The sequence below is a fragment of the Liolophura sinensis genome, chromosome 8 (genome assembly GCF_032854445.1).
Source record: "Liolophura sinensis isolate JHLJ2023 chromosome 8, CUHK_Ljap_v2, whole genome shotgun sequence".
Classification (NCBI taxonomy): Eukaryota; Metazoa; Mollusca; class Polyplacophora; order Chitonida; family Chitonidae; genus Liolophura; species Liolophura sinensis.
This window is the reverse complement of record NC_088302.1, coordinates 47,862,063-47,878,362: the sequence shown is the minus strand read 5'-3', so window position 1 is coordinate 47,878,362 and position 16,300 is coordinate 47,862,063. Positions and strand designations below refer to the sequence as shown.

Sequence of the window (16,300 nt, the reverse complement as noted above, 5' to 3'; positions counted from 1 at the left end):
CAACAGGACCATCGCTGTACAATTTCAAGTATCAGCTGAGCAAGTACACTTTTTTTTTTTTTTTATTGTATAGTAAATCATATAGTGCATACTGGGGGATGAGATGTCAGGAATTGTCATATCTCAAGAGATGCTGAATATATTTACATATAGATATTTAAAGAAATAGAGAAAGATCCCCTGGTGAGGAGAATTTACATAAGAAAAAAATAATATTATAAATAAATAATATATTCCGAATATAACATAATGTAGAAAGTTGAGAAGGCGTTTTATTTCTTTTTTCCCCTACACATATATATATTTCTGACAATCCTATCCCTAAGTATGCACTATCTGTATGATGCTGTGTCTGGTGTCAAAGCATGTTTCACCAAACAGTAATGTTGTAGAAGACAAATGCAAATTGCCAGCAATCAACAAATATCAATACCAGGTATCTCATTTGGTGTCCACAGCGTGTGTCACTCTGTACCAACCAGTAATGAAGTAGAAACTGAGGGCAACTACCAAACAGTGGTTAAGATGCTAGGACCAATGTGGAATATGTTTCATCCCAGTCTGGGGCATGAAATTCACATTCCACATTGATCACTGTTCACAGTGATGCCAAAATCATATAAAAGAGCATCACAACATATTTGCAAATATTTTTGTATGGTGGGTATTTGGGCCAGCTTTTGATATTTATCATCAATGTATAATAATGTCCCTAATAAAAATGCGATTTATGTATAATAAATAAATTTGAATACAAATTTGTTGTCTATATCCAAACATACGTATATAATTTGAATTATCATAATATTTATGGATATATTAAAAACATACATGATCAAAATCCAGGTTGAACACATTTATAACATCACTACAGGAAGACTACATATACCAAAAGGTATATACAAAAATTATTTTCAAGTATCTAAGACCAAAGTTACAACTAGCTTTTCACACTCTTTCATCTGAATGATATGTAATATTTACGTTTTCCCTACTTTTAAGCAGTTGACATATGTGGACAATTGTCATGTCTGTCATCAGTTAAAAACCATTTGTCTTCCACAAATATGGTGTACATATTGGGACAGTGGTCAGAAACTTGCCAGAGGTCTGTGGTATACCCCAGTTACTCCATACGGGTTAACTAAACCCACAAAACACTGTTATTAAACATCAAAGAAGCAAATTGGCAAACTGTACCAACGGTAATGGTGTACAATTGAAACAAAAATCACAGATCTCAACATTAATATTGTTATCGTGGTTGGTCTTGGAAGGTTCACATGCAAAACAGAAAGTTCCATGGCAGTTGAAATTGAAATACTGTACACTCAAAACATATCCATCCAAATCTCCTGATAATGTACAGATGACATCCAGATATACATGTATGGGAAAGGAAATCAGGCTTAGTACCCACAAAACCATCACACATTTGATTAGCTGCATGTTTGTGTTAAAATATTGACGAATCAAAATCTTGTAATCTTGTTTGCAAGGATGATGTCACGTCCTCTGAATTATGTACGTTATGTACATGTACCGTGTCTTCTTGTGGCCCAGCAATACCATGCCACCAAAGTGCTGCTGCAACTGAAGCAACAAGCCAAAGACACCAGACACAACACCCCCCACCCATTCACATTATACCGACACCTCTCAGTGCTGCGTGCTAAGCAGCAGCAAGTAAAGTTTTGGAAGTCTTTGGTAAGATTCAACCAGGTTTTGATCCCAGGTCTCCTGACTTCGAGGTGGACACTCCAACCATTAGGCTTCCAGAAGACATAATGCCCTATCCGGTCACAATATGTGGGCACCAAAAAAACTGGGGCAAATACGTGTCTAAAATCTTCACTTTTTGTGTTGAAACTTACACTTTTGCATTTCTATATCATCCTGCCTTCCAAACAATCCTCTAAACACCTTTTGTAAGATCAAAACACCTCTCAGAATCTGATAAAATTTGAAACTTTGAGCCTTGCAGCAAAATATTCCTGATGCTTGACCTGACCGACATGTTTTTAAAACAGGGGAGGTAACAAGGGTCTAGGTACTGGTCTAGGGGCAAAAGAGCTATAGAATGGCTTTTCTAATTAGTGTGAAAAACATACAAATGAGAGAACCCAGACAAACTTTTCTGAATTTCCAGTCTTTATTTTTCTTGCCTTGCTCCAAGCTCAGTACTTCTGGAATGTGTGCACATAATCTTTGATAATCAAATGGATGCCACGTCCATAATATTTATAAAACATTTGGCTCAGAATGCATTATGTCACGGATAGATCGGCTGTACAGTTATCCAATGGTTCATGATATACATGCATAGTGTACGAAATTGTTAACACTGCAGATCCAGGTTCATAGTGTACAATGTCTTGTAAAGACTAGTCAATCAAAAAACATTTCATACTGTTTGTAGAATTTGACAAATGGCAATGTGAAATGAAAGTGTCGGTTTTACTTTCCTTAGATTACAGGTAGCTAGTTGAGTTTGAGGAGTTGATGCTACAGATAGCATCATGTGAGTGCGACTTCAGTAGCACAATTTATTGGTGAGCAAATACCGTGCATTACTATATGATTTAGTGATCTTGCAACATTTGCTACATGCATCTTATATTTTGGGAGGAATTTGCGGTGAATGAGGTTTGGTATATTATGAATTCAATTGTTTAATCTTCAGTCTCTAATAAATAGTTACTGAATGAATAGTTACTAATACGAACTTGGAATTGCGTGAATTGGAAAGTTCAACCATGCTTCAGTGCCCTGTAAAAATAGAACATACAGTATGTCTGTAACACACCACTACCAGCTCGTCACAATCAATGTCGCAGTGAACAGAATGGAACACCTGTCATTGGTTGAATATTGCATCATTGTTAAATTTTATATAAATTAAACGCCATCAAATGGTATAAAATAAATATGCATTGTCCATTATATCGTTTATTCATGAATTGGAGAAATCTGGCTAACAATTGTTTACAGGTTTTTTGATATCAATATATGAACAATTTACAAGTTGTTTCTTGAAAGGTATTCTTCTTCTCTAAGGTAATTATCCCTTCCCCTGTTTTCACTTACCTTCACACCCCAAAAACTAATATACACAAACACACAGGCTTCAAGAGACAAAAATCAATCAAAATTTACAAACATTGCACATAAAAGGATACATATATAAGGAAGTAAAATTCCAACACTTTGACTGATAGCAAGACATGCTTCATATAATGCACTTCATGGGTTAGATTTGTATTTCTTAATATTTCCTGAAGTAATACAAATTAATTCATTGGAAGAGGCATACATAGACTGAAATGTTATGACAATGTACCTTACTTTATGTGCTATTGTAGGTGGAACACAGAACTACTTGTACCTGTGTTTTTCATTATTAGTAAATATATATCAGTTACATGAAAAGTGGGGGCCTTTCTTGTTCAGTTGGTTAGCTAGTGCAATTTAATGACCAAGGAGCCTCTGACCAATGCGATCACTGTGAGTTCAAGTCCAGCTCATGCTGGCTTCCTCTCTGGCCATTCATGCAAAGGTCTGCCAGCAGTCTGCGGTGGGTTGTGGGCTTCCCCCGGGCTCTGCCCGCTTTCTTCCCACCATAATGCTGGTCGCTGTCGTATAAATGAAATATTCTTGGTGTAAAACACCAATCAAATAAATAAATAAACAAATGAAAAGTGTAAAATACATTTTATGGACAAACATTCATTATTTATTAGAGATTTATTTTTTGTTTTCTTCTTCTGGTGAAGCTATGCTCAAGACAAAGGTATATGTGATCTGTTATAGTTGTTACAAGTGTGTACTTATGTGAACGACACACCAGCCCAGTGATCAGTCATGGATAGGCATCCTCTGTCATAGTGTTGAGATCAGTCATGGGTAGGCATCCTCTGTCATAGTGTTGTGATCAGTCATGGGTAGGCATCCTCTGTCATAGTGTTGTGATCAGTCATGGATAGGCATCCTCTGTCATAGTGTTGTGATCAGCTGGTTAGCTGGGTGGCCTTGGAGAGTGTCAGTCTGGGACTACAACTCTGGCTTGACAATCTTTCAGCAATGACAGTTTCCCACACACCCAGATATCCTGGGGACATCAGCACAGTATACTGTTTTGGCTTTTTTCACAAAAATAACTGTCACAATTTTGCACTATCATACAAACATTGTGAATTACTTGTGGACAGGACAGTTTAATCAAGATTAAACTAGTGCACCTCAAGTATCAAACAAGAGCACAACAAACAAACAAACATGTTGACATCACAACATACCAAAGTCATCCTATTAAAAAAATATCATTTAACATTTTGTGGTCATTTGTTTTACATTTCGTTTGGGATAGGCCAGGTTTATTTTTCATAAGACACAGAGCTCTTACATACTGTAGCACAAAACTGCATGATATAGCTGACAATGGTATTGATTGAGTATGTAAATTCCAAGAAATTGGTCTCTTTGTTCTCAGCACATGACAAAAAGGAAAAATTTGGCCTATCTGATTATTTCTTCTTCAAAACTGTTCAATGGTTAGTCCCCAAAATATTTATAATGTTTACATTTCACTTTATACTTTTACATGTAAACCGACTTTTAAGTCGGACAGTAGTCAATCATTTGGAGTGATGTGGTATTTTCTAATCATAACCACAGAAAGGTTTCCCTCACACGCAACACCTAAACCTCATAGTTGTTAACCATATTATGGTTTTCGTCAAACTCAATCTTTAACCTCATCTGTCAACCACAGAAAAGTTTTCCTCACACTCAATCTTTCACCTCATATGTCAACCACAGCAAAGCTTTCCTCACACTCAGTCTTCAACTTGATATCTGTTAACCACTACAAACTTTTTTGTAAGTTCAGGAATGGCACATGGCTTCTGGAGACCTGTCACATGCAGTGGTGTCAGTATGCCTACGGTGGCCTGCTCCGTGACCCTCAAGACACAGGTATTTCTTCTCCCTCAGGATGGCTTCTCCCCCCACTGCCTGTGAATATTATTGAGATGATCGGCTGCCCGCTGGCTGAGATTGAGGGCTGCATGAACCTGGTTTAGTCCTGACTCCCTCAGCAGTGACAAGCCACATATCCCGAAGTAAGTGTGAAGGGCATCTGCAAGGAGAGTGATCAAGCTCTTTGAGAACTGGCTATGTATAGTGTTATAGCTACAGGTAAGTTCAGGTCCGTTTACCTTTTGCTCACAAACACACATTTTTAGAGGCAAATAAATGTAATAAAGTATTACTTTTGTTGCAGGAAATGACCGTACCATATATTTACGCACAGAAGTTTTTACAACACACAATCAGAAGACTTTCATTTAGTCCTTTCAGTGTTGATACATTTGCTGAATACAAATTTCACTGAGAAATATCTGTAATCAACTTCCCGTGTCCATGCAATTCCAATTTAGAATGTCAGTCTACACGCACATTTTGTTTCTTTACAGCCGGAACTGTCCTCCTATTGCAGAAGTGTTCTTTTCCCGTGTTTTTTATATCGGGAACCTCCCATTAAACACAGAAAACATACTCCGCACGAGATTTCTGAAAACTACCACGATTGACTTTTACCCTGTTTCAGTAGCACTGCATGCAAGTCCGGCATACTGGGAGACGGAATTTGTTTGGGTTGTTATCACATTAGGAGTTGGCACAACACCGTCAATGGCTTTATAAACAAAATGTTTACTTCATGATTTCCTCCATACAGTTTTACCCAGATGTGATTTCCGTGTCACCAGCGACAGATAAGATTATTGTTTTGCCTTTCATTTCTCCAGCAAAAATCACGTGAATTGTGACTGGTGGATAGACAAGTGGAAATTTTGGGTCCTGTGATTGTGAACAGCTTGCATCTACATGTAGATAAAACCAATGGATATGTCTAAACTTTCATCTGAGGGGACTCGATTAAGAATTATGTAAATTAAGTATTCATGTTTACGAAATATGGGCAAAAGTTGACAGTCTTTCAAATTACAACACAATCAGCAAGAAATGTTTAGCTACAGCAGTGCAAATGCAATTAGACTTCTTCATTTTGTCTGCTGGTAGGCCTAGTTTGCACTCATGGTGTGCTAAATTCTGCTACAGCTTTATATATGGCAAGTCCTGCAGTTTAAAAAAGGATATTTGACATGACACATGGGTAAAGGTACTGGGTAGTCAAGCTAAATTCCCATTTATCACAAAATAACTATCATAAAACAATCAATCCGTTCTGTAGTACACGTACTAAAATCATTATGATTAAAACTGAGGAAACCATGCTGGTGGTGGTAGGAGCATAGACTACTTCTCAGTGAAGCGTGAGCTTGTGTATCACATTCTTGAACCGTCAGTATAATCCCCTGACCACCTCTGATGCTCTCCTGCGACAACCAATCAGTAAGAATCACAATCACGCAATGAATCATGGAATACACTATCTGAGTCCCAGGGCAAAACTTTAGGTCATTTATTGTATATATACCTGCCACATATTGTTCATAACAAGCCATCTGAATGACTCTTCCTTCCATTTTAAATAACAGTTTTCATATTACTTATGACCTACAGGCTTAAGATCTGCACCCTATATATATCTATGCCTACATAAGGTGTATATAAAGGCAGAGACTTTATGCAAGTTCCTGCAAGAATTATCCCCCCCTGAATTACTGTCTCCTACCCGGGCTATGATCTGGCCACTTGGAGAATCCCCCTGTGATATGACCCTCGGTAGACAGTATGTAAGTTCTGTTAGAGCTGAAGTCTGTCAGAGAAAATAGGCCTAAAAGCTGAAAAAAAAATTTATAATAAATATATAATAATTATACAATAATTAAAGAAATAGTCTTTGAATAAAAATGACATTGTTCAATTTATCTGTATTACTCCCAGAAAACAATCAATTTTATGGTAATAAAGTACTATAGCTAAGTTGCAACTGGCCTAATGAGCAGCTGTACATATTTTTTTAAAACCTATATAATCATAACTACCTGCTACTTATGTGGGCATTGAGAACACTTGTCATGTTTAAAACTGATGTTGTAATGAAGTCAGAAGAGAAAAAGACTTAAGATTAACATGCCAGAAGGTCCCGAACTAAAGAATTTTCAGAAAAACAAGCAGAAGATTAAAGCAAAATTTCATGTGGTAATCTCAATTGCCAAACTATTTATATCACGTCGTGTTTGCAGCAATCATTTTGTCAGTGTTAGGAATAAGCATTTCTGTTGTATTCATTTTAAAAATACCTTGATGAGTCTTAATTTTGCAAGTTTATTTGTACAGAGTCTCTGTATGTTCAGCTCATGAGAACCAGAATGTTTGAGTTTGACCCTGAATATTGTGTACAAATCTGTCTTCGGCAGTTTGAGTCCAAACTATCAAATAAAGTAAAAGGTTTCTGTATGTAAAAGTGTTAAAACCAAATCTTAAATCAGGTAGCAATTCATGAGAAGGAACTGAGTAAGATGTTCACTATTAAAGTTTCTTACATGTATGAAGTATGACATTTAAACTTCTTCTGAAATGACTGCTGTATTCTATGAGGCACCAACATAATACAGTTAGTGGACACATCTGAGTGTAGAATTAGATATTATACATCCTGTAATGGCTTAGTCAGGTGAAAACCGTTTCCACAGAAGTTTTTGTGCCATAGCCGAAGTACCTGCAGTGTGGCTGCCACCCAAAAAGAGTAACAGGTGTCAACTGGTTTGTTTGGTCGGCCATGGAAGCCGGATCGCTGCCGCAGAATACACCAGGTTTTTATTCTCTTCAAGTCTTTTGGAGTAAATGTATTCTCCAACTCATCCATCAGTATTAGTGAAGCTATAGCACAGAATGTTGAGCCCCCTGAAACAGATAAATGTATTTGATGTCTCTCTTAAGACACCTTATTAGCTCTTCATCACAAATTTTTCCCTATTCCTTAAAAAAATTAGGCCATCCTTAAAAAATTCTTTGCTGAGCGCAACCCAGGGACATTAGGAAATTTTTTTGTATTTTTATTTTTGTTTAAGAAAAAGATAATGATTTGAGTGCACTGAGAGAAAAATACATAAATAACCTACATAAAGTCGAAAATCCCTTGTTGATCAGCATACAGCCAATGGACATATTTTTTACCGATGGCGAAGAGCTGGAAACACCTATCATTAATGCATTAATTACGATTTTATTTTTACTTTTTAGACTGTTTAGGGCATAAAGTCTTTTTTTATTTATTTACATGATTGGAGTTTTACATCGTACTAAAGAATATTTCACTTAATTTAATTTAATTTAATGCTTTATTTATTTATAGAGGATTTCCCACAGCCAGTGGCCATGAAGGGTTTTCCTCAACCAGATTATTTACATTTAATTACAACATTTGAAAAATGATATTATGAAAATAATATCTGCTAACTTACAATTATATAGTAATAAATTAGAATAAAGTAATAAAATAGAATAAAGTGGTGGGAGGAAACACAGCCCCGTGCTGGGGTTAACATTTTGAGGCGAGTAACCTTACCATGTGCTTCCAACCCAGGACCTTGACAGAGCAGAGCCCCGTGCTGGTGTTAACATTTTGAGGCGAGTAACCTTACCATGTGCCTCCAACCCAGGACCTTGACAGAGCAGAGCCCCGTGCTGGTGTTAACATTTTGAGGTGAGTAACCTTACCATGTGCCTCCAACACGGGACCTTGACAGAGCAGAGCCCCGTGCTGGTGTTAACATTTTGAGGCGAGTAACCTTACCACGCACCTCCAACCCGGGACCTTGACAGAGCAGAGCCCTGTGTTGGTGTTAACATTTTGAGGCGAGTAACCTTACCATGCGCCTTCAACCCAGGACCTTGACAGAGCAGAGAACCCGTGTTGGTGTTAACATTTTGAGGTGAGTAACCTTACCATGCGCCTCCAACCCAGGACCTTGACAGAGCAGAGCCCCGTGTTGGTGTTAACATTTTGAGGCGAGTAACCTTACCATGTGCCTCCAACCCAGGACCTTGACAGAGCAGAGCCCCGTGCTGGTGTTAACATTTTGAGGTGAGTAACCTTACCATGTGCCTCCAACACGGGACCTTGACAGAGCAGAGCCCCGTGCTGGTGTTAACATTTTGAGGCGAGTAACCTTACCACGCACCTCCAACCCGGGACCTTGACAGAGCAGAGCCCTGTGTTGGTGTTAACATTTTGAGGCGAGTAACCTTACCATGCGCCTTCAACCCAGGACCTTGACAGAGCAGAGAACCCGTGTTGGTGTTAACATTTTGAGGTGAGTAACCTTACCATGTGCCTCCAACCCAGGACCTTGACAGAGCAGAGCCCCGTGTTGGTGTTAACAATTGGAGGTGAGTAACCTTACCATGCGCCTCCAACCCAGGACCTTGACAGAGCAGAGCCCTGTGTTGGTGTTAACATTTTGAGGCGAGTAACCTTACCATGCGCCTCCAACCCAGGACCTTGACAGAGCAGAGAACCTGTGTTGGTGTTAACATTTTGAGGCGAGTAACCTTACCATGCGCCTCCAAACCAGGACCTTGACAGAGCAGAGCCCCGTGTTGGTGTTAACATTTTGAGGTGAGTAACCTTACCATGCGCCTCCAACACAGGACCTTGACAGAGCAGAGAACCCGTGTTGGTGTTAACATTTTGAGGTGAGTAACCTTACCATGCGCCTCCAACACAGGACCTTGACAGAGCAGAGAACCCGTGTTGGTGTTAACATTTTGAGGTGAGTAACCTTACCATGCGCCTCCAACACGGGACCTTAACAGGGCAGAGCCCCGTGTTGGTGTTAACATTTTGAGGTGAGTAACCTTACCATGCGCCTCCAACCCGGGACCTTGACCAATGCCTCCATCATAAGACTGGAAAAAACAAAACCAGTTGAATCAACATACAGGCTGTAATCAGAATTGCAATATACATACAGGCCTGTATGGAATACTTTTGGTGTGACTTTGCTTACATGTTGTTTTCAGATTTGAATGTATTTGAATTTTGAATATATTAGATATCTATATCATAGATATTCTTTAACACTTGAGATATCAGAATAACTCTGGTTTCCATACAATACAAATTTTATGCACAAGCTGCATCTGTACTAACTGGTTCCACAGTCTTGAGTTATTTATTCATTTATTTGATTGGTGTGTTACGCTGTACTCAACAATATTTCACTTATACGACGGTGGCCAGCATTATGGTGGGAGGAAATCAGACACAACCCACTGGAACTCACAACCATCCGCAGGTTGCTGTCAGACCTTCCCACGTATGAAGAGGAAGCCATGATGCCAGAGTCTTGAACTGATTTATTTATTTAATTGATGTTTTTTACGCCATACTCAATAATATATGACTGAAGCCAGCATTATGGTTGAAGGAAACCGGGCAAACTCACGACCATGTTGCTGTTGCTAACCTTCCCCTGAACAACTGGAGCTAAGGTCAAAGAGTCTTGAATTTTATTATTATAGAAATTTAAAATTGTCAGCAACTACAACTTAGTGACATTCCATAGAATAGAAACCATAGTGACCAGAAGATAAGGCAGCTACTGGGCTGTGAGAAGGATGGCTACACGCACCAGACTGTTCTTGACATACTTCTTTACTTTGTCTCTGTTCACCCCAGACCAGTCAGCAATCATGTAACTGATACAACATGCACAGTACACAAATCTCATGTCGTTTTCGCTGCCTTCAGGAACTGGGCAGAAACTGAAAACAACAACAGAGGAAAGCTGTCTCTCTTCATATAAGATGATTTTATAATGACAACACCATTATTAAACGATACACAAAAGGTACTATAAAACTAAGAGTGTGCTTTACAGAAATGAAGAGTATTATGCATAATTTCCTTCAACAGTCAGAAATATTAAGAAATGAAGTCATCAATGAAACTACTGGGAATCTAGGACCAGGTTAGGACCAATTTCTCTACTGCCACTAACTTAATATAATGTCTAATGCCATGATCTCACCACAGTCTATAATGTAACACTATGCAAAAAATTTAATGAAGCCTTTATTGCACAGAATTGTGTCTTATAATACATATGTTTGCTTATGGCTAAGCAACATCCTTTCTGATATGCTGCCAATGTTTCCTAGGACCAGGGACCTGTCTTACTGCCACACCCATTTCTAATGCAGACTCATGGATACATCATGCCAAAGTCGACACTATCTAGTCACTGTACACAGACTCCTAGATACATCATGCCAAAGTCGACACTATCTAGTCACTGTACACAGACTCCTGGATACTTCATGCCAAAGTCGACACTATCTAGTCACTGTATGCAGACTCTTGGATACATCATGCCAAAATCGACACTATCTAGTCACTGTACGCAGACTCATGGATACATCATGCCAAAGTCGACACTATCTAGTCACTGTCCGCAAACACATGGATACATCATGTCACAGTCGACACTATCTAGTCACTGTACACAGACTCCTGGATACTTCATGCCAAAGTCGACACTATCTAGTCACTGTATGCAGACTCTTGGATACATCATGCCAAAGTCGACACTATCTAGTCACTGTATGCAGACTCCTGGATACATCATGCCACAGTCGGCACTATCTAGTCACTGTATGCAGACTCTTGGCTACATCATGCCAAAGTCGACACTATCTAGTTACTGTACGCAGACTCATGGATACATCATGCCAAAGTCGACACTATCTAGTCACCGTATGCAGACTCCTGAATACATCATGCCACAGTCGGCACTATCTAGTCACTGTATGCAGACTCTTGGATACATCATGCCAAAGTCGACACTATCTAGTCTCTAGTCACTGTACGCAGACTCATGGATACATCATGCCCCAGTCGACACTATCTAGTCACCGTATGCAGACTCCTGAATACATCATGCCACAGTCGGCACTATCTAGTCACTGTACGCAGACTCATGGATACATCATGCCACAGTCGGCACTATCTAGTCACTGTACGCAGACTCATGGATACATCATGCCACAGTCGACACTATCTAGTCACTGTACGCAGACTCATGGATACATCATGCCACAGTCCGCACTATCTAGTCACTGTCCGCAAACTCATGGATACATCATGTCACAGTCGACACTATCTAGTCACTGTATACTGGCACTATTCCTCTTTGTACATGTACCCTAATTGCTAAACCAGTCAGGTATAAGAATTTGTCCTTTCAAAATCGAAACCCATCTGTTCCACTTTTGTGGCAGATACTACGTCACCTCTTGGCCCCCACAATTAAGTGAGAAGTTTTTTTAGAGAACATGTATAACATATATTTGTCACAACTGAATGATGTGGCCAACACATACAAAAATGGTGTTAAAATGGCTTTCGTAAAGCCCAAGCAGTCAGTGTGGAAATTAAGTAGTCTGCTGTGATAGCTGTCAAAGCAAATAGGTTGGGAGGAGTGCTCAAATTGGGGCTGCTAAGCTGGTTCCATTCTTCTAGCATGTTCATCGATGACATCATTTCTGAACATTTCCAACTATTGATAGAAAATATACATAAAATAGAGGGGTTATCAAGAAATACAAAATATTTCTCAAAAATCGTAAAAACATACTGTTTGTTTTATACCAGCTCTTCACGTATCCTTTAACTGTTAGGAATGCCTGCTTAGTTGTAACCCTGTCAAACTACTCGTATTTGTGTTCCTTTCAAGCTTTATAAATGTACATACATCTACGTGTTACTTTGAAATACCGGAACCTAATGTATGTGGTCAGGTATATTGGTGGAATTGTCATGAATGACAGATTAGGGTAGTGTTTCGATGTTAATATCAATCCACACGTTACTACAGAACCAGCCATACAAACCTGCCATCAGGTAGCTGTAGGCTTTTCAGTCCCTCCACCACAGCCCTTTTGTTGACCCTGGACAGGTCATCCCCGAGTATGAGCAGCATGGCTAAGGCTGTGTATGTCATGGCAATGTGACCACTGTCATACGGGATGACAGTGTGCTGAGCCTATAACACAAGACACGGAACATGGAATTTGAGCTTCTCAAATTTACAGTATTTTGTGTGTATAAATATTCATTATTTTGCTTGAGTCTCATACTGTAAATTTGCACTGTACAGAATTGGAATTCATAGAATTGCTAGCACTGCTCATCAAAAACTAAACCATAGCAAAACTGAATTACATCCAAAGGGTCTAGTTTCTCCGTCCTTGTGGTATTTTGATACTGGGTATAGAGCCAGCATGATGTAGCTTCATGAGGTAGATGTGGTACATGTATGTGGAGCAAATGATAAAAATTGTACATGTAAATGCTGATAACTGAGCACAATTGCACATGCCCTTTTTATGCAAAAATGAAGATAATGCTTATATGTTAAAAGTGCTTAAGACAGACAGTTTCATAACTTTCAGTGTGTTGCAAAAAACTGTATTTTCATAAAGATGGCTGGACACAAATCACTTCCCTAAATTCATACCGTGGACCAGAAAGCTCTACTGTTTGCACAGGAAAATACAGCACAAACCATTTACCACATGTACCATTATGTGATAATATCTGAGTATTCCGAAAGGCCACGATTAACATCACACGACAAGGGAAGTAACTCTTAACGACAAAGTCTTACTATTCAGAATTCTGCCTTCCCTTTTTCTCTGTACTTGATCTGTCCACATTGGGTTCACTTCAAGAACTGAACATTGATAACCAAAATATCAACCAGTTTTGGTAGTTTATCACAAATCCACATTTACTCCATGTGATATGATTCATAAGGCTTGACTTCTAGGTCTCGAGCCCGGTCAGTTGAAATGGAGATGATGATTTTTAACAAGTAATACTGGTCATATGTGTGTCTTCATTAATTTACCTATTTTGTTTAATTGATGTTTAACCCTGTACTCGAGAAATTTTCATATATAATATTATGAGGAAAGTGTATGGAAACCTGGGTCCCCAGAGGAAACCATTGCCTTTCTCCATGTATTTCTAAAATCTCCTCACAGTCATAGTTGAAGCAAGAATAAAATGGTAACTGGATAAACGTATATCCCCATTAGTCAAGAGCTCGACAGTTGCAGAGGGTTTTTCTGAGTGTACATTATAAATACTCTTATTATTTCTCTTTCCCACAGCTTGTTACTTCAAATAAACAAATCAACGAATAAACTCATGAAATTACACTGATAAAATGTACATAATACAAACTCTGTAAGTCTGTGTTCTTCAGAGTTTAGTTTCTCACCAATATTAGTATTTCATTAATTAGCTTTACCTCTCTATAATCAAAGGCATTTCCAATTGTAGATGAACCCCGAAAACCACACATGCCAATGTTGGAATCTGAAAAGACAAAAAAGAAACAGTTAGTATAGTTCATATGACGTGTCAATATCATGTCATTAAGATCAAAAGTAAAATATAAATATTACAGAAAATAACTTAGCTCTTTCATTTCTTAACATTAGCCAACATGATTGATAGCCTTCTCACATAACCTAATTAGTGCCCCTAACATCATCATTTTTGAGAAAACAAAGATAGCAAGAAGTGGAGTGGTGCTCTATATGGTAGTGTTGAAGAAAAAGAAGACGTTTTCTTCTTGTGATGTCGTCCTGTCTATATCTGCATACAATGGATCAGACTTTAAGTGGTAACATCTCTACAATTGCTTTTAATCAATCAAACTCAGACGTTTATTAATATGAAGTACATTCCAACATTTGCGTTTAGCTTTAACTCCAAAACAATCAAACAAAAAAAAATGCTATTGTAACCCTTTAACCTTTTCACATGTTTGTAACATGTCTATTGTGTAGATTGGTAAAATTATACTTTTGTGAAGTCCAGGAATTGGCTAAACCAACCAATGTACTTTTGTTTTAAAAATCAAATTTAGAAGGTGCAAAAATCACACTGAATCTTGCTCTTTCAAATGTAAAAACGTTGAAGACAATATTGTCTTGTGAAGAATCTTGCCTTTGTTGTCTGGAAGAACTTGCTGTGAATAAATCCACTCAATAATGTCTGGTTTATCCTTGTCCAGGACCTCCATAGCATTCAGTATGTCTAGTCCGGATATGGCAAAGAATGCCACAGTCATCCTAGAGAAGAATAACAACACAGAAATCAATCAATCAACTGTATAGGCCATCCATCTCTTGTTTTTAGCTTCAGTTTCACTTTGAGTCACAGTCTAGGCAGTTATAAAGTATTGCAGAATCTCTTTTTCAATTCATAACGAAAACCGCGTGAAACGGGCTACTGACAAATACATGCTTCATCCAATTCTTTACAGTCCACTGTAGAGTGTAGACCAATCTGTGTTTTGCGCACCGAGTTTCAACCTTAATGCTTCCCTTCCTAGCTCAAAACCTACAGATACAGATTTTAGAGCAATGGACGAAGTCCGGTTTTCGTCACTTGAATTGGTTTTGAAATTTGTTTCGTAGTAATTTTTAATTTCACCAGTACATAATTGAGGGACAATACCTGCTTGTATCCAAAGATGCGTATCTCTCGGGCAGAACCTGTAGACATCGCTGGAAAAATTTGACGTGTTTATTCCGATGGAAAACATCCTTTTCAGAAGTTGCCATGCTGAGTGGATTAACATTTGTATCTCTAAAAACAGAAGAGTTCCTGTGGAAAAGGGGCGTAGGGCTGGTGCTGAAAATCCGTTTTCCTTCTGACGAATGACAAGTGTAAATTTGTTCTTTATCGATTCGCTATTACTTCCTAATTTTCAGTAAATTACTTAACAAGACGTGTATAAATATCTTTACCTAGGGATGGATGAAATCATTAAACATTAAATTGTATTCACGGATGGCTTGATCCGACTTTAACCGTGCAGAAGAATACAGATGTCGCAGCTCTTTGCTGAAATAATTACCCAACCAACGTAGCCCTTAATAAAATAATAGTTCAATAAGGGCCCATTGCAACGCTTGATGAAATAATTATTTACATACATAATTAGAGATCCCGTTCTTCCCGAACGGAATCCCTATTGTAATCGTTCTGTTTTTTTCTTATTATTATTATTTTTTTTGCACCAACTTTGTTAGCAAGGAAACTCCAACACCGCTCAACAAAGAAGTCCCAAATTTTGCTCATATATTCTGGCGGTGAATATCTCGGGTCAAATTCTCCATTTTTTTCTATGTCACGTGGTTCGGCCGCCATATTGAATTTTGTGTAAAACCTTTAAAAATTTTCTTCTCAAGAACCACTGGGCCGATTGTTTTCAAAATTGACATGCAGCTAGAAGGTCACGAGTTACAA

At 38.4% G+C, this 16,300-nt stretch overlaps 1 protein-coding gene across 1 annotated transcript; it reads right to left on the bottom strand.

The window, feature by feature from the left end:
• Nucleotides 1-3,376: 3,376 nt before the first annotated feature.
• Nucleotides 3,377-15,612, bottom strand: LOC135473616 (geranylgeranyl transferase type-1 subunit beta-like). Its single transcript, XM_064753476.1, has 9 exons — nt 15,506-15,612; nt 14,993-15,117; nt 14,289-14,356; nt 12,865-13,016; nt 10,605-10,737; nt 9,834-9,879; nt 7,688-7,872; nt 6,698-6,806; nt 3,377-5,137 (listed from the first exon to the last, which is right to left on the bottom strand). The coding sequence occupies exons 1-9, from the start codon at nt 15,610-15,612 to the stop codon at nt 4,989-4,991; spliced, it is 1,074 nt and encodes a 357-aa protein (XP_064609546.1). The 3' UTR covers nt 3,377-4,988.
• Nucleotides 15,613-16,300: the final 688 nt, after the last annotated feature.